Raw genomic sequence first — 19917 nt, forward strand, 5'->3', positions numbered from 1 at the left:
TATTTTCAACAATTTTATTAGATATAATTATTTTTTAGATGAATTTATTCATTTTTCGAATTAACATTTGACGGAGTTTCTTTTTAAACAAATTTTTACTTAACAAGAATTCTTATGTATCGAATGTTTATTGTACAGAAATCGAAAAATGAAAATTCGTCTAAAAAATAATGATATCTAATAAAATTGTTGAAAATGAAAATTTTAACTAATAATTATTATCGGATAATCATGCGCCTCCTCGTTATTTATTTTAAAACCGGTATATTCAAATTTGCTAAACTATTTAGATATTGAAAAACCAGAGGTTTTTTTTTTGAAAATAATTTGCCTGAGAGTATTTTTGTTGAATAATTTTAATGTTACGTGTGAATAAATATACTATTTTATAGTAATTTTGTAAAGCTACTCAAGATAAGCTACAATTATGTAATTCATGACGCGATCTAATGTGAATTATATATAAGTATAAATAATTATTGAAGTACAGTTTTATCTATACGCTTCTCAAAATTCCAAAAAGATATGACTGCCTGATGAATAAATAAAAACTTCTTGCAAATTATTATTTTTGCGATTAATTCAAAAAAAATTTGTTTTCCCCTATTTCTTTTACTGCATTTTTCTTTTAACCCTTTAATGGCCGAGTTTTTTGTCGTTACTTTAGACTTATAATGTATATTAGATTTAATTACTAAAGTATTCAGTATGAGAAAAAAATTTTTCTTAACATGTCTCACCCCTTAAAACCACCCCCACGGTACATTACTACCCCAAAAAACTGATATTTAACTAAATTGATGAATTAAATATTTTTCAGCTCTTATCTACTTTTTATTTATTTATAAACATTGCCTGGTTGCTTAAAAATTGAAAAGGAACAATAACCCCTTGAAAACACCCTTAAAGTCAAATAATCATCCCTTGACGGTGAAAGTTTTTGTAAATGATTAAAAAAAATCTATAGATTCTAATTGCTTCTAAATTATAAACAATTATTTGAAAGTTATACAGACATAGATAATAATAATAATAAACTCACCCCCTACCCTTGAAGCCCACCCCTAATTCATAACTATTCTCAGTTTGGAACAATCAAAAAAATAATTTTCAGTGATTTTCGAAAATTTGAAAAAAAATGTTCTATGATAACTAAGTATTAATACTAAATATAAACAACCCCTGAAAAACAACCCTTAAGTCAAATAACCACCCCTTAATGATAAATGTTTTTGTGAATAAATGAAAAAAATTATATGGATTCTAAGTGCTTCTGAATTGTAAAAAAGTATTTCAATGTTTCACAGATATGGATAATAATAATAAACTCACCCCCTACCCTTGATATCCACCCCTAATTCATAAGTTATAAGATACTGAATTCAGTTTTCAACAATCAGAAAAATAATTTTCACTGATTATTATCATATTGAGTAATGCATTGAGTACATACTCAATGCACTCCCCTCCACGATGGCGTAGAGGGGAGTGCATTGGGTAAATGAAAGGGGGGGTACGACAGTAGCAAAGAAGCTCCCATGTGGAACTGCTGTTATAAGGCAATCAGCGCGTCGTTTCGTTTTCTCTGTGTAGCGTTCTCCCACTACCTCACCGATTGAGCCTGGGTCTGTAATTTTCATTTTCATACTAAACTCCTAACAACAGGCACTAAAAGCTACAAAATTAATAGGCAATAATGACACCAGCATTATTTTGCAATTTTAAAAACTGACATCATATTCGTAATTATCGACCCCGAAAACCCCTGAGTAATAAGTTTCAGATGAATCTAATTAAAGTTAATCATTTCGTCCGCCATATTGGATCCGCCATTTTCAATTTTCTAAATCTGATATCGGATTCGTAATCAGCGACCCCGAAAACCCCCCAAGTGACAAGTTTCACATGAATCTAGTGAATTTTTATATTTATCGGTCGCCATATTGGATCCGCCATTTTGAATTCTTAAAGACGGACATCGGATTCGTAATCAGCGACCCCGAAAACCCCCGAGTGATAAGTTTCACGCGAATCTAGTAAATTTTTATAATTATCGGTCGCCATTTTGGTTCCGCCATTTTGAATTTTTGAAAACGGACATCGGATTCGTAATCAGCGACCCCGAAAACCCCCGAGTGATAAGTTTCACGCGAATCTAGTAAATTTTTATAATTATCGGTCGCCATTTTGGATCCGCCATTTTGAATTTTTGAAAACGGACATCGGATTCGTAATCAGCGACCCCGAAAACCCCCAAGTAACAATTTTCAAGCGAATTTGTTAATTTTTAAAGGTTTTGGTTTTTAGGGGTAGGTTTAGTTATTTTTCTGCACCCTCGGGTTGAATTTTTAATATTAATTTTTTTTACAAAGGTTGCAATATTTTTAAACATATGTTACTATGAAAGCCTGAAAAAAAAATTTCTTCTGAAATTTATACCTGTTTTTTCATTTTTCTCATTTTTCGGGTTTTTTGAAAGGGTGTATTTCAAAGAGGGTAGTTTTTAAAAAAAATACATGTATTTACATTTGTTACTCTATCCCTCCCCTTCAAAATGAGATCTTAGTGGAGTTAATCGATTAAGTTTTAAGAAAGTTATGATTTTTTGAAGTAGGTGGGACGTATGTGTCCCACTGGCCATGAAAGGGTTAATAAGAATTTTTTTATTAAAATTAAATTTATATTGACCCTGGCGGATTCGATTTGCGTAATGTCTACTTAACTAAGTGGACTTCAGGTAGACATTAGGTAAACTTGTAAAAAAACGTATAGAAAAGCTATTAATCGACTTATTATGATAAAAAAAAGTTGATAAAAGGGTAAATGAATGTTTATAGAGTAAATTCGTACAAAATTTGTAATTAATAAAGCATTAAATAATTAATAATGAATGGAAATGTGCGCGAGGTACCTGATCAGTTCAGCTGTACAATTATTGTCGTGCTATTTTCATGAAAAGAATATAAATTAACTGCAAAAACAATTGATATTTATAAAAAAGTGTAAAATTGATTTAATTTTATTGTTTGCAATACGAATTATTAAATAATAATTAAGTTTTTATCAAATGTGAATAGTGTTGTGAAAACCTGTGAAAACTAATGAGTTACTACATTACCGATCGCATATGATAATAAAAAGTTCTCGATGAGTGTAACAAAAAAGCTCCAATTTAAACAAGTACATAATTTCCGAGATGTACATTGCTCCAAATTAATTTTTTCTTGCATAGTTTATCATTTTAAGTAGTAAAGATAACAAATATGCCATAAATAAAAATTCTGTCTGTCTGTCGTCAATATTTTGTACCGGCACAACTTTAAAACGGCTCAACCGATTGAGGTGAAACTTGGCAGTGTATTCAGTCTTAACGTAACTTAAAATCTTAGCCATATTTGATTAAAAAATATTAACTTGAACGAAAGTTATGACATTTTTTCAAAAAATTTAAAAAAATCAAAAAAATGCAAATTTTTTATTTTTTGTCAGATTGATTTGAAACTATTTGTACCTAATTTTTTCACATAAATACAATCAATTTTTTTATTAAATTAAGTAAAAAGTCTGAATTTAAAAGTCTAAATCAAATTTTTGAATTTCCAATTTTTTTAATAACATTGTAATATAAGAATTCGTTATGTTCAACTTTTTATAAATAAAACAATAATGTTTTTAGTCTGTTGGGTATTAAACGCAATCTTAGCTGCACACCAATGAAAAATATTAATTTAAACAAAAATATGACACTTTCAAAAAATTTAAAAAATTTAACATTTTTTATTTTTTGATAATTCTTTACTAAACGTTCTTTATTTAAAATTTTGTGACCAATTAAGTATGTTTTTAACAAGAAATTTTAAGAATTTTATCAGAATTTTAAAATTAATAATTGCAAATCTGAATATGAAATCAGATATTGTAAAAATAAAAAATCGAAAATTACTTTTTTACTCTTTGAAATTAACAATTATTATTATTATTATTGAATATTATTATTATTGTTTCGACAAAATTCAAATATTGTTTTTGAAGATGCTTCAATCTGTCAAAATTATAAATGAATGAACATCATGTTATTAAGAGTGAAATTGCCTTCAATTTAAAAAATTCCATAACCATAATTTTTAAATTATCGTAATTGAAAAATGTATTGAAATTGAGCATTTCTTTTAAAAATGTAAGAATAAAAATAATAAAATAATTTTTCAAATATTTATTATAAAATTTATATTTATAATAAATTATTTTAATTTAAATATACTTATAATTATTTGAATAATTAAAATAAATTAATATTTTTATTATTATAATTAAAATTTAAAAAAATTAAAATCGTTTAAAAATTAGAAGAATAAAATTAAAATAATTTAAAATTGTATTTAATTTTATAGTATTGAAAATATAAATTATTTGAATCAATACAATTTAAATTAAAATTTTAAAAAACTTAAAAAATTATTTGAAGAATAAATTTTTAATAGAAAAATTTCTTTTAAATAAAATGAAAATAATTTAATTTTATATATGAAAGCAGTGAAAAAATTAAATTGAATTGAATAAATAATAATTAAAAATTTATAAAAAGATATTTTAATACAGGAGAACACGTATAGTTGGATGTAATTATAAATTTCAAAATTTATTAAATCTAAATATTATAACCGTCGAAGACGGGTGCGACAGCTAGTAATTAATTAAAATCAATTTTTTGATTATAAGAAAAATTTCTATCGTAGGCGCAGTTATGAAAACTTGGCGTGAATTATTTTTTTATCGATACTACTGCAAGAAGTGAATTAACAAAAAATTAATGAAGTATATAAATATTAAAAAATAAAAATAATTATTAAATACTTAAAAATAATTCACGTCAAGTTTTAAAAATAACATTATATATTTATGAAAATTTTTCTATTTTCAAAATTTGAAAAAAAGACGTCTTTAAGACATCTTAAAGAAATCAAACGGCCAATAAGACATAGAACCCCTTGTAAAAAAAATTCGTGGCGCTAGCTAGCACTGCTTGATTACATAAGCGTCTCAAAAACGTCTTTTGTCACAAGTCCAAAAGACGTCCACAAAAAGACATCCTTAGGACGTCTTTTGAACAAGTATGCCTACCTGGATTTGCTTCGCGACACCAATAATATAAAAAAGAGGATTAACAGAGATTAGGAAGAGGAATAAAATATAGAAGAGGATTAATATAGAGACCAGAAAGAGACTTCAAATAAATAAAATATTTGGCAGAGTATTAATAGAGACTTAATAAGAAATATATAAAAATCGAGAAGACTATATAAAAGAAGATGAAAATCCGACTCACAAATTTTATTGAAAAAGCACGGAGGATAAACTGAAGACTAATTATGAATAAAGGAGAATTAAAAGAGAGTGCTGAGGAGTAATTAGAACTGATAGAGTACTCAATCAGCAATAAAGAGAATTGATCGAGTATTAAAATTTTGACTCGGGGTTTTTTTTACATTCTTTATCCGGCAAAAAAGGTTTGAACGAAACCGATAAAGAACTTTTCGAGATATCCAATTTTGGTCGAAAAATGCCAATATTTTGAGAAAATATATATATTCGCGGATTTTTTTTACTTGGCGTCGATTCTCTACCGCGAATCATGATTTTTTTTTACTTGGCGTTGATTTTCTACCGCGAATCATGATTATGCTAAAATGGCTAAAATTTTGTGAAGAAATCAAAAATAGTATAAGGATTCATTGTCATGTGCCAGATTACACTGAAAAAAGGGTTTGGTATTCACAACCAATCGTTTGATTGGTATTTAAACAATCAAAATTTTTTTGTTGAATCAACAAAATTTTAGTTGTCCCAATAAAACTTTAGTTAGGACAACAAAAATCTTTTTTTTCTAATTTTGGTTGTATCAAACAAATTTTGATTGAGACAATTAAAATTTTGTTGATTTAACAAAAAAATTTTGGTTTGCTTAAATATACCAACCAAACGTTTGGTTGTCAATATCAAACCCTTTTTTCAGTGGATATTAATATTATATTTATTTAAAAAAATCATCTATCAAATATTTTGCAGAGAAAATCTGCGAAGAATATTTACATATGTGAAATCACAACAATCATATTACCTTATAAACTTCTGAGAATCAATTTTCAATAATCCCGTCAGTTTATTAACGTAATTCGTTCGCTGCATAATTTTGCATCACATATGTGCGTATACGCTAATTAGAGTTCTTTTGACTGTAACCGAGAACAACTTGCGAATGTGTCCGAGCATTTAAGTTGTGCTATGACTTCATTCTTACTTCAGCACTTGCTGCCATCTCGCAGTATAGCTTATTGTTTTATAAAAACAAGCAGTGAAGTTTATAATACTTCAGTTCTCCTTGGCATTGTAACGAGAGATAAAGTTAGTGCAACAGAATTACTATAGTTGAACTATCTTGAATATTTGTTAAATAACTTTATGGTGTAAATAAATATAAATTATGTTGAATATTTAAATTTTTAGATTCAATTATATATAAATCAATATGTGGGAATTGGAATCTTTATTGCATTCAAAATTATTTTGGATTACATCTTTTGTGTTTGTTATTTATTTCTATCTTAAATTAATAATTTATAATTATTTCAAAAGAAATAATATACCACAAGATGATCCTATAATACCTTTTGGAAGTTTATTGCCTATTGTTCGTGGACAAACGAGTGTTGGTAAAAATATTTTTGAATTCGTTATTATATAATATTAGAGCGGCAAAGTATTTTCTATTTATATGATATAAAATTATATAATTTCAAGGTCACTTAATCAAGGAAAGTTATGATCGACACAAATTACAACCATTTCATGGAATGTATATGCTTCATGTACCACATTTAATAATTAATGATCCTGAATTAATACGTCTTATTTTGGTGAAAGATTTTAATTATTTTCATGATCGTGGCTTATATTTTAATAAAGAGGTAGATCCAATATCAGCTCATTTATTTTTTTTACCCGGCGAAGAATGGAAACATCTTAGATCAAAACTTTCGCCAACATTTACATCGGGTAAAATAAAACAATTGTTTCCGTTAATTGAAAAAATAGGTGACGATCTCACTAAAGAATTGACTATACGCATTAAAAAATCAAATACATTGGAAATTAAGGATATAATTGGCAGGTAAGTTTTTGTTATTTGGATTTTGGTTAATTCCCTTCTCCAAAAGTACATATAGGGTAAAAATTTTTTTTATTTAAACCCAATGTTGTCCAATTTTTATATTTATATTTACAGTTTTGTTGGAAAAAAATCTCAGCTTTCAAAAACAAAAAAACAAAAAAAAACATTTTTAAGGGTACTTTCTGATTTAGAATTTTGACAAAAAAGTACACGTTTTAAAACTTTTGTTGTAAGAAAAGTATTAAATAAATTGCAAAAATTCTTTTTGGACATTATTGCACATTACATAGAGAAAATTAAAAAAATATATTTTTGAGTGTATTTAGTTCAATTTCTTAGCTGTAGGCATTTTAAGTTATTTTAGATAACTTAGAAGCAAGTTATAAAAAAACATCTTAAAAAGGCGACCAAAACATCTTAAAATAAGATACTTCTTTTTACAGTGTTTTAGGGGCAATTTACCCCTCTTATAAAAAAACAGAGGGTAGAAAAATAAAGTTTTAAAGGTTTATTCTCTAGTTTTTTTAACTAAGGAATCAAATGGTTTTTAGTTTTTTAAAATCGATTCAGTAGATTTCGAGAAAAGCCGTGCACCAGTTTATTTATTTATTTATTGAGATTTAATCCAACCGTCCGGAGACCAACTACAGGATTATTAATACAAATATAAATTATAACATGTACGATGATAAAGATAGACACTTATTTCAAATCAAGTGTTAAAATATATACAAATAATATTTTATCGCAGTGAAATTAGTTCCTTTGAGTAAAATCATGTACCAATTTTGAAAAAGTAGACACAGAATGAAAATTCATATCAAATTCGGAATCATTACAAACACCATTAAATACATCACACATATTGTTTAAAATAGTATATTCTGTAAGGATTTACATACAGTATAAGTAGGTTGAATGTTTCTAAGATTTCGCTTCGGAACATAAAAGGGTACAAGTGATAGTAAGTAAGGACAGTCAATTAATATGTCTTACAATTTTAAAAAAGAAAGTAACAAACTTTATGAATCTTCGATCCTCAAGAGGTTGTACATTAAAATTATTACTCAATTCCTTATAATCAGTGCCAGGTAATAAAAATACACGGTATTTTTTGAAATAAAGAAATTTTAAGAATCGTTTGTGGCATTTTTGAATTAAATCAATTAAATACTACGCTAAATTATACCAAAGAACTGAACCATATTCCAATTTAGATACTAAAAAAGCATAAAATAAAGATTTTAATGCAGATTCATTATTAAACTTTTTTGACATGTTCGAATGATAAAACCCAAACATCTATTCGAAAAATATATGTTTTTGAGAAAAACGCTTTTAAACTTTTCATAACATAATACATTGAGCCAGGACTATCAAACAATTTTTGATTACAACTTTTGTTTTTTTGTATATATTTTTTAAAAAACGTTTTGGGACAGTAATTTTATTATACTAAGGAACATTTTCAAGCAAAAAAAAAAAATTTATTTTTTTGGAATTCTAAACCCGAAAGTCCCCTTAAGAGAGGATAAGGAGTTAAAACTGAAAAATAAGGGTTAATTTTGAAAAAAATAGGGTTAAAATATTTTTTTTTAATTTTTTGGTTTTGAAAACTATACATTTGAAAAACCCAACAAAAAATCCTATATTGATAATAATTAAAAATTCATAAAGTTTTGTCGAAGTTATATGGTTTTGAAAATAACATTGTTATCCAAAAATTTAAAACTTCAATACCCTCTTTTATTTTATAATTTAAAAAAATAAGTTTATATTTTGAGATTTTGTTACTTTCATATATATATATACAGTGCCGCTCAGCAGATTTTGCCCACCTTTGAGAATTTTACGCTTGGCGAAAAGTTTTATATTTCGGTTGCTAATCAAGATATAATAATGAGTGAGGACTTTTTTGAAAGCTTATATCTTCTACTTTTATGATATCTAAAACAGACATTAAAAAAAATTTTTTTTTATTGTTTAATTGCTCAAAATAAAAATCCAAAATTTCCGGTTTTTTTTTGTAATTTTAAAATCGCTGCAGTTTTTAAACCAGTCATCACATTTTAATCGTTGATAAGCCATTTGAAAGGTAATTTTATCACCTTTAAAATGATTCCTTGTAAACTTTAATACGATAATTTGTAACAAAGATATGGACAATTGTTTAAAAAAACTGCACTTTTTTTTCAACTAGTCACAACTCAAGAACGATTGATTTTTGAAAAAAATTGTTGAGAAGAAAAATGTGCCTTTTTATGTATAGAATTAGAAAAAAAATATTTAGACATAAAAAAAAAATTTTTTTTTTTTGACATATTTTGATTTTTTTGAAAATCAGCACTTTTTGTAATTAGTAATAAGTCGAGAACGGTTAGCTTTAGAAAAAAATTTTCAAGATAAAAAATGGCTATTTTTATGTGTAGAATTAGAAAAAAAATATTTCGAATTAAAAAAAAAAATCTTTTTTTTTACATATTTTGAGTTTTTTTGAAAAACAAAATTTTTTAAATTACTAATAAGTCGAGAACGGTTAGCTTTTTAAAAAAATTCTTAATATAAAAAATGTGTATTTTTATGTTTAGAATTGAGAAAAAATATTACGAATAAAAAATTTTTTATCTTGAAAATTTTTTTCTAAAGCTAACCGTTCTCGACTTATTACTAATTACAAAAAGTGCTGATTTTCAAAAAAATCAAAATATGTCAAAAAAAAAAATTTTTTTTTTATGTCTAAATATTTTTTTTCTAATTCTATACATAAAAAGGCACATTTTTCTTCTCAACAATTTTTTTCAAAAATCAATCGTTCTTGAGTTATGACTAGTTGAAAAAAAGTGCAGTTTTTTTTAAACAATTGTCCATATCTTTGTTACAAATTATCGTATTAAAGTTTACAAGGAATCATTTTAAAGGTGATAAAATTAGCTTTCAAATGGCTTATCAACGATTAAAATGTGATGACTGGTTTAAAAACTGCAGCGATTTTAAAATTACAAAAAAAAAACCGGAAATTTTGGATTTTTATTTTGAGCAATTAAACAATAAAAAAATTTTTTTTTAATGTCTGTTTTAGATATCATAAAAGTAGAAGATATAAGCTTTCAAAAAAGTCCTCACTCATTATTATATCTTGATTAGCAACCGAAATATAAAACTTTTCGCCAAGCGTAAAATTCTCAAAGGTGGGCAAAATCTGCTGAGCGGCACTGTATATAGGGACAACAATTTACCAAAGTATCAAGCTAATCCCAGAACTTTAAATAATTGCGTGTACAATGCTTCAGTCATTTGTCGCCTAGATGTCGTCAAAAAATAAAAATCACCTCCATTAACTTGCAAAAAATGCGTTTTTTTAGAAACTAGAATATAGAATTTATTTTTGTTTTATTTTACCACTATTCGAGAACACAAAAGTAAAATATTAGCTAAAAATATAAAAAATTAGAAGAACTACAATTTTTTTTACAAAATATTATTTTTTTCAGTTTTTCTGAAAATAACTTGTTGTCTTTTAGCATTTTTTTTCTATATAATAAAATATTAATAATAAAACTTTTTGAGTATGAAAACTTATTTTTAATAAAAACTATTTTAAAAAAAAATTTACGTCGATCTAATGGTGAAGTTTTTAAATGATAAGAGTGTGCTTCGTGTTCGAAAAACGAAGTGTGTGCTCCGAAGGCTTAAATTAAATTTTGAACACAAGGATAAGTTTTTTTTAATAACTTTTTTTTATTAATTACTTTTACAAGTTACATACAATGTTACATAGGAAAATACATCCTGTATGCAGCATAGGTCAACTGAACGCAGTAATATTTACATAAATTGGCGTCGTTATTACTATAATTACATCTGATTTACTCTGATGGCACTCTTTCATTCTTTTTTGCAAATAATCTCCTCAATCTCATTTGTAATTTATTTGGTCTTATTTCCATGTTATTGGATTTTATAGAGTTAGAGCAAGTCAAAAATTCTTGAAAAATCAACATGTCAGCATATTTCTTAAAAAGCATTTTTAAATTGGAATAACAAGGCGATTTAAAATGGAACCATTTTCTTAACTTTGTTTGCACTCTACATGTATGTTCAACAGACTTTTTATACCTTCCAATAAATTCTTCAAACTTTTCTTCGGGTTGAGAAAAATGACAATACTTACTTTTTATTTCAAATTTAATTTGATTTCTTTTTATAGCCTGGGAAGAAATTTATTTAAATTTTTTTTATTCTTAAAATATTTTAAAGTCGAAAAATTTATGAAAATACAGTTCTTTACAATATTTATTTACTGATAAAAATAATTATTTTTAAATAAATATATTATTTAATATTTACCATAATTTGAAGATTTTAATTGAATAATTATTATCTTACTTGTTTGAATTCATGAATAAAAGCATTTTCTATTTTTTCAATGAATTCAATTGGCAAATTAAGATCATCTCTTAAATATTCTGCTGAACCTTGTAACTTCAATGCATGATTTCCCTATTGAATATTTTTTTTAAATTTAATTTAAAAAATTTCGTAAATTAATTTCCACGAAATCTCAAGAATATTTCAAAAAATTTCTAAAAATTTGCATGAATTTTAATTTATACAAATAACTAATAATATGTTAAAGAATAAACAACATTTCACTCCAAAGAACAAAAATTATTGAATCAAGTAAGCCTTTGATTGAAAATTACTCAATAGAAGAATATTTGTTTCCAATATATTTTACAATATACTTACATGAAAATAATAGATGACAAGAAATAATAACAAAGTTTTCTGAATCAAAGTCATTTTCAACTAATAGTAGTTGACGTATTCAAAATTCTAGTTAGTTTTGGTAAAACTTACTCTGCCAAACATGAACTTCTAATTTTTCTAACGTTTTCCACACTCATTTTATTTCGAATGTTTTTATCTAAATTTCAGAAATATTGTTTAAATCGTGAGCTGAAGCAAGCTAAAGTAATCAACCTATTGATTATTTAACAATAACATTTTGCTTCAATGTCACAATGTTTAAAACATACAGAAAAATTGTAAAAACTTATATTAAAACTAACAAAATATTTTTAAATGTAGAGAATTATTTCATTATACACATTTCATTTAAAATCATTGTAAAATAATTTTAAAAAAAATTTTAGAAATGATTTTGTAAGATATTTGGAGTAGATTTTTAATATTAAAAATACTTGTATAGAATTTAATATACAGAATGTATTTCTGAAAATTTTCATTCAGAAAATGGATTAAATTTAATAAAAAAAAATTTTCTATAGGTAGGTATATAAAATATTTGAAACTTATTAACAATAAATTAATTTTAAAATTAAAATTCTATTAATAAATATTAATAAATATTCTATTAATAAATATAATAATTTTAAATTTATTTGTACTTTTTTTTTGTAAACATTAATATATATCTTATCAACTTGTATAGAAGTTTAAAAAAAATTGAGAGAGGCCTATTTGCGAATATATTTTACGAGTTGCAAGTAATAAAAATGTTTCATTTTTTCACTTTATACGCATTTTCTAATAATTTTTAACTGCTTTAAAATTTTGTCAAAATAAACTTTCAGATTTAACTATGTTGTAATTTTTTTAATAAAACAAAAATTAAATATAAGCAATATTTATTGTCTTTAATTATTTTTAATTCAATTTCCCACGTGGAAAGATTCCTAGAAAAATGTTCCTGGGATTTATAGTCGTAATTCCGACTGGAATTGAAATTCCGTCGGAATTTCCAATAAGAATTCCGGCGGAAGATCCCAAAAGCACTTTCCTAGGAATCTTTCCACGTGGATTTTTACTTTTTATTCTAATAATGAAAAAAAAATTTTTGAAATAGAACAAAAACCGTAATAAAAATAAAGAAAATAAATGAAAAGATGAAAAATAACAATTTTGTGCTTGTTTTTTCATTATAAATGTGCATAAAATTCGTTTTGTAAAGAATATAAAAAAATATATTTCCACGCAAGAGAAAAGTTATGTTTGGAATAAAATTTAAATTTATTAGGTATAAAGTTAAAAAATTTTTTATCTTTTTGTAAAAATTTTAAAGATTATTTACCAAAAAAAATATGATTATAAAAATAAAACGCATGATTGTAATAAAAATTATTAGCTACAATTTTCATTTGGAATTTCATTTGTCGTAATTATTTTTAAGCCGAATTTTTATTTTTGTTCGAATTAATATTTTGCAGAATTTTCATCAAAACGATTTTCTATTTAACAGAAATTTTATATAACCGAAAATTTACTTCTCACAATTTTTATTTGTCAAAATTTTTATTTGATCGAATTTTCATTTAACATAATAGGCATTTTAAAGAATTTTTATTGGCTGGAATTTCATTGCATAGAATTTTCATTTTATTCTTTTAGATCAATTTTCATTATTGTTCGAATTATTATTTTATATAATTTCCATATAACCGATTTTTCATTTTACTTAATCGAAAAATCATTTTACAAAATTTCTAATTGATAGAATTTTCATTTGTTCGAAATTGCAAATGCAAGAACAAACAATCGATTTTGGCGTGATTTTTAAAATCAACCAATCAAAAATTATCCATAAAATTGTGATTGGTTGATTTTAAAAATCTCGCCGAAATCTTTCTGTTGATTGATTTTTCGGTTAAGTAAAAATTCTGTATTATGAAAAATGGAAATATAGAAATGGTTATATGGAAATTAAATCAAATAATAATTCGAACAAATGAAAATTCATCTGAAAGAATAAAATAAAAATTCTATGCAATGAAATTCTACCCAATAAAATTTGTTTAAAATGACTATTATGTTAAATGAAAATTCGAGCAAATAAAAATTCTGACAAATAAAAATTCGAACAAATAAAAATTCGAACAAATAAAATTTCTGTGAAGTTAATTTTCGGTTATATAAAAATTTTGTAATATAGAAAATTTGTTTTGATGAAAATTCTGCAAAATGCTAATTCGAACAAATAAAAATTCGGCTCAAAAATAATTATGACAAATGAAGTTCCAAATCAAAATTCTAACTAATGATTTTTAGAACATAATCATGCGTTCTTTTTAATTAAAATAAAATTATAAATAAGATTAAAATACCCAAAGATAATTCAGTGAAATTTCTATTTATTTCGTGGCGCATAATTATTCCATAAAAATCATTAGTTAAAATTTTCATTTTCAGGGTGTCTAACGTTCAGAGAAAAGTCAGGGAACTTCTTTAATTTTCTGGAATTTTTTATGAATAATTTAAAGTTATTATTAGATTCAAAAATTTTTTTAATTTTTTTAAAAGCAAATGCAAATTACAAAAGTTGGCCTTCACACTTAATTATTAATCATGTGATATATCTTATATTCATTAAGTAAATAATTATTTACAACTATTTATTGAATCTAATAAATAATTTTTTAAACTTGGATAACAATTAATTAATTTTTTTCAGTGAAATATTTGGTTTTTTAATAAAAATAAAAATTATTTGATACAATTTTATTTTATCGGTTCAACTTCAAAGAAAGTAAATTATTCATTAATACGAATAATTTTTTTATTTAATGCTAATATCCAAATTTAACTTATAAAAATTTTTACGCCGTCCAATATTAAATTATCGAATTTCTATTTAGCAAAATTTTATAAAGTGAATTTTATATTATGCAAAATTTTCAATTTATATTTAACTAAAATTCGATTTAAAAGAATTTCTAGGCTCAGATTATACGACATTTTCGACTCTTTCCATCTTTTTTTTCAAAACAACGACTTTTTTCGACTTATTTCAATAAAATGCGACTTTTTCGACTTTAAAAAATTTTTTTTTTACAAAATTTTTAAACAAAATACGATTTTTTGGTATAAAATGGAAATCTTCTTCAGATCTTCTTTATTTCAATTATTCAACAAATTTTGAACTAAAATTCTTCACTAAATTAATTATTTTTAATAATTTTAATGAAATTCACCAGAAATTCAATTATTTTAAACTATTTTTCAACTAAAATTTTTATGAAATTTAATAATTGTTTACAATTTAAAAAAAAAATTAGCAAATAAAATTACTGAAAAATTTTAATTCAAAATCACTTGAAATTTAATTATTTGCAAAAATTTCAATTATTTTTAATGATTTTTATAATATTCTTCGAAAATTCAATTATCTGAAAGCATTTTGCAATTAAAGAGATTTTTAAGTACACTTTTTGTCTGTAATTTCTAATAAATTCTTCAATTATTTGATATCAAAATTTTCAATTCAAAATCTTTTAAAATTCAATTATTTTCAAAATTTTCAATTCGAAATCAACTAAATTTTATTTATTCTCAAAAATTTCAATTCCAAATTAATTATCAAAATTCTCAATCCAAAATAAATTAAAATTAAATTATTGTCAAAAAATTCAATTGAAATTCAATTATTTTCAAAATTTTCAATTTCAAATTTAATAATTTCAGTTATAAATTTCCTGAAATTCAATTATTTTTAACTATTTTTATAATATTCATCGAATATTCAACTATTTGAAACCATTTTTCAATTAAAAATTGTTTTCAAATTATTGTATTTTTGTCTGCAATTTCTAATAAATTTTTTAGTGAAATCATCAAAAAATGTTAATTAAAAATCACTTGAAATTCAATTAATTTCTAAAATCTCAAGTGTAATTCTTTGAAAATTCAATTACTTTTAAAATAATATGTTATCTAAAAATATTTGATAAATTATTTTTAGTCCTGTAAAATTTAATTATTGTCTGAAAATTAACAAAATTTTTGGAAATTCAATTATTTTTAAAAATTTCAACTTTAACTCTTCCAAAATTATTATTAAAAAAAAAAAAATTTTCTTTAAAAATCTGTAAAACTTTTTTATTAAAATAAAAAAAATCGACTTTTTCAACTTTTTTTGAAATATAAAATCGACTAAAACGACTTTTTTGTGCCTATAAATCGATTATCGAATTTCTATTTAGAAAAATTGTATAAAGTTATACAAAAAAATTATTATAAAAATTTTTACGGCGTCGAATCTTAAATTATCGAATTTCTATTTAGAAAAATTTGTATAAAGTGGATTTTATATTATGCAAAATTTTCAATTTACATTTAACTAAAATTCAATTTAAAAGAATTTCTATTTAGCAAAACTCTTAAAAAGCATTTTGTCTAATACTTTTTAAAAATTTTAAATTAATATAATTTCAATTTAACGAAATCTATGTCTATAAAAATTGACAAAAAAAAAACTAGAAAGAATTTTTCTTAAATGAGAATTCTGTTAAATAAAAATTAGTTGGAATTAAAATTTTCTTTAATAAAAACTTTGTTAAATAAGAATTTTGTTAAATAGAAATTCTGTTAATTGTGGATTTATTCAATGACAATTCTGTTAAGTAAATATTTTGATAAATCGAAATTTACTAAATTGACAATTCTGTTAAAAAAAATTTTCTTTAAGCAATTTTTTTTGACATAAATTCCGTTAAATTGAAATTATATTAATTTGAAATTCGATGTATTAGAAAATCTACTTTATATAATTTGACTAAATAAAAATTTGATAATTTAAGATTTGACGCCCGTAAAAATTCTTTTAAATTAAATGATGAAAATATTTATACGTCCCCCCAATTAGTTTATTTATTTCACTTAAATATTTTATTTTTTACGAAACATTATTTATTTGGTTCAATTACATATATGAAATTAGTGAATAATAGACAGGTAAATGATTTAATTGTATCAAAATAAATTTTATTTGATCAAAATAAAAAAATTTAATATTCTTTAATTTAAAAAAAAAAAAATTTTTTTTAGTGTAATTTAGGTCAGAGAAAAGTCAGGGAATTTTTTTCCTACCAGTTGTTAGACACCCTGATTTTAAAAAATTGTATTAGATATAATTATTTTTTCGACAAATTATTATATTTTTTCGAATTAACATTTTGTCATCTATTTTTAATTTTACCTAATTTTTTTTTTTTTTTTTCTATCTAGATTCACAACTGACGTGATTTCCTCTATTGCATTTGGTTTGGAAAGTAATAGTTTACAAAATCCAGATTCAGAATTTCGTGCTTATGGACTAAAAACTTTGATTATTCATCCATTAAAAATGATTACTTCTTTATTTGCCTCTGGTATTCTCAATATTTTAAAAGTGCCTCTTATAAATAAAGAGGTTGCACATTTTTTTAACAACGTCTTTAGTGATGTGATTGATTACAGACGTAAACATAAAACGGTAAGAAAAGATTTTCTCAATTTATTAATTCAACTTATGGATCATGGAGAAGTTGAGGATGATGAAGAAACTAAGGATTCAAAAAAGAAATCACAGCTTGGTAATTATTATTAATATTTTTATAATTATTTCGTTAAAAATTTAATAATATCATCAGAATATTTATATCTAACGATAGTAATTATTATTATTATTATTGTTATGTAATGATTGAAAAATTTGCTTCAAAGAGGATAATTTTTTTGTTTTTAGCTAAAAATACCGACACAATTGATATGTCAACAGCATGTGCACAAAGTTTTGTATTTTTTGTTGCGGGATTTGAAACATCGTCATCAACAACAACTTATTGTCTACATGAATTGGCTGTAAATCAAGAGATTCAAGAAAAATTACGCGAAGAAATTAATTATGTATTGGAAGATCGGACTAAATTGACTTATGAAGATATTCAGGAAATGAGTTATCTCGATAAAGTTGTATCAGGTATAATATTGTACCTGACGCATGAATATAAGCTCTAAACCAAATTTTTTTTTTTTTAAATCTTATTCATTAGAATATTAATTTTTTCGATTATTAATATTTTAGAAAATGCAAATAGTCGAATTATTAACAGAATTTTTATTTAGACAAAAAATAAATTTAACAGAAATTTAATTTGATCGAATCTCAATTTAATTGAATTTTTATTTAATTTTATTTATTCTTGTAGAATACTAATTTTGTAGAATTGAAATTTAAAAGAATTCTTCAATTTTTGAAGAAAGAAGATTAAAAAGAATATTCATTTTTGCTCGAATATTAATGTTTCAGAAAATTAAAATTTTCAAATATATTAATTTTCCTGAAATAATTCGGTGGAAATTTTAATTTTGCCGATATTATCAAGAAAATTGTGATTGATTAAATTTGTACTTTTCCGCTGCGAATTATTTCTGGGAAATTGATATTTGACAATTTTAATTTTCTGTAACAATAATATTTGAGTAAATAATTTATTTATTTAGATATATATATATTTTTTAATTTATACATCTTACTTTCAGAAACATTGAGAAAGTTTCCAATTCTTCCAATTTTGAATCGTGTCTGCCTGAAAGATTATCAAATTCCTGATTCTAATTTATGTATTAAAAAAGGAATGAATATAATTATTCCAATATTGGCTTTGCAACATGATCCAAATTATTTTCCAAATCCTGAAGAATTTCGACCAGAGCGATTTGATTCTGATGAAATTGCCGAAAGACAAGCATTTACATATTTGCCATTTGGAGAAGGGCCAAGAATATGTATTGGTACTGTATAATTTTTATAAATAATATAAATATAAATATAATAAAATAAAATATAAATAAGTTTAATTTTATTATTTATATTACAGGAAAGCGATTTGGTCGTCTACAAATAAAAGTTGCTTTAATTAAAATATTGTCAGTGTTCAAAATCACTGTTTGTGAAAAAACTGAAATTCCACTCAAACCAACAAAGCGTAATTTAATTATAAGACCGGAAAATGATGTATTTTTAGGATTTGAAAAATTAAGAAAATAATTTTTCATTTGTCATATAGCGATGAATTTCGTAATGATTTTGTTTTTTTTTCCTTTTATAATATATTATTTAAAAATAACGTTTTTAACAAAACGGCGGAAAAAAAATATTGTTTTGCCCGTCTATTTATTAAATAAATAAATATTTTAATCTATAAAATATTAAATCTATTACAGAAATATATAGAGAATTTAAAAAAAAAAATGAAATGTACAAAAAAATTAATAATAGTTACACTTGGGATTTTGCACTACATTGACTTATGAAAATGTTCAGACAATGTATTTACCATTTGGAGAAGGGCCAAAGATTTGTATCGATATCGTGCTATAAATAAGATAAATTAATATATAAATAATAATTTTTATTATATTATATATTTGTGTACAAAAATAATTCACTGAAAACAATTACGTTAAAATTGTCCACAAGTATATATCTAAAATTTTAAAAATTATAACATAATTTTAAGGAAAAAATTGAAAAAAAAATCATTTCCTTACGACGGAACAAGATTTTAGATTTTTTTTTTTTTGAAAATTTAAAAATCCTTAAATTTATTTTATAAAATCAGAAAATACTGTGAGAAAATTAAAAAAAAATGTAAATTATAAAAGAAAAAAATGCCAAGTAACAAAATGTTATTGTAGCGATTTTGTTTTAATTTTGATATAATATTTATTTTCTTTTTTTGTATAAAATTAATTATCAAAATAAATAAATAGAATAATTTTTTTGTTTAGTTGAAAAAATAATTTATGTAAACAATAAAAATTTATTTTTTGCATTTACAACTTTAAATTATATTTATTTTACCTTATACTAACATTTTTTTTATTATACCAACTGTATAGAAGTTTTAATTCAATATAGACAAATTTATAAGAAAAAAAAAATTATATTGAGAATTTTAATTTAATCG

At 23.3% G+C, this 19917-nt stretch overlaps 3 protein-coding genes across 3 annotated transcripts in view; 2 read left to right on the plus strand and 1 right to left on the minus strand.

Moving 5' to 3' along the window:
• Positions 1 to 19917, plus strand: part of LOC127286750 (N-acetylneuraminate lyase-like) — a 29262-nt gene that overhangs the window by 4471 nt on the left and 4874 nt on the right. The window lies entirely within an intron of this gene.
• LOC127286748 (probable cytochrome P450 6a13) lies at positions 1200 to 19372 on the plus strand. Its single transcript, XM_051313325.1, has 7 exons — positions 1200 to 1625; positions 6505 to 6710; positions 6799 to 7168; positions 17192 to 17538; positions 17691 to 17924; positions 18488 to 18739; positions 18826 to 19372. Exons 2-7 carry the CDS (start codon positions 6527 to 6529, stop codon positions 18993 to 18995), a joined length of 1557 nt encoding a protein of 518 aa, XP_051169282.1. The 5' UTR covers positions 1200 to 1625; positions 6505 to 6526; the 3' UTR covers positions 18996 to 19372.
• On the minus strand, positions 10883 to 12086 carry LOC127286751 (uncharacterized). Its single transcript, XM_051313328.1, has 3 exons — positions 11918 to 12086; positions 11555 to 11668; positions 10883 to 11376 (listed from the first exon to the last, which is right to left on the minus strand). The coding sequence occupies exons 1-3, from the start codon at positions 11969 to 11971 to the stop codon at positions 11035 to 11037; spliced, it is 510 nt and encodes a 169-aa protein (XP_051169285.1). The 5' UTR covers positions 11972 to 12086; the 3' UTR covers positions 10883 to 11034.

Source organism: Leptopilina boulardi, unplaced genomic scaffold, assembly GCF_019393585.1.
Source record: "Leptopilina boulardi isolate dan_hultmark-lab unplaced genomic scaffold, ZJU_Lbou_2.1 LbouV2_362, whole genome shotgun sequence".
NCBI classification, from domain to species: domain Eukaryota; kingdom Metazoa; phylum Arthropoda; class Insecta; order Hymenoptera; family Figitidae; genus Leptopilina; species Leptopilina boulardi.

Coding starts and splice junctions, on each gene's coding strand:
- LOC127286748 (XM_051313325.1), top strand. CDS start 6,527: ATGTGGGAATTGGAATCTTTATTGCATTCAAAATTATTTTGGATTACA. Junction 17,925..18,487: donor TCTCGATAAAGTTGTATCAG/GTATAATATTGT, acceptor TCTTACTTTCAG/AAACATTGAGAAAGTTTCCA. Junction 18,740..18,825: donor AGGGCCAAGAATATGTATTG/GTACTGTATAAT, acceptor TTTATATTACAG/GAAAGCGATTTGGTCGTCTA.
- LOC127286751 (XM_051313328.1), bottom strand. CDS start 11,971: ATGACTTTGATTCAGAAAACTTTGTTATTATTTCTTGTCATCTATTAT. Junction 11,669..11,917: donor TTGTCATCTATTATTTTCAT/GTAAGTATATTG, acceptor AATATTCAATAG/GGAAATCATGCATTGAAGTT. Junction 11,377..11,554: donor TTATTCATGAATTCAAACAA/GTAAGATAATAA, acceptor ATTTCTTCCCAG/GCTATAAAAAGAAATCAAAT.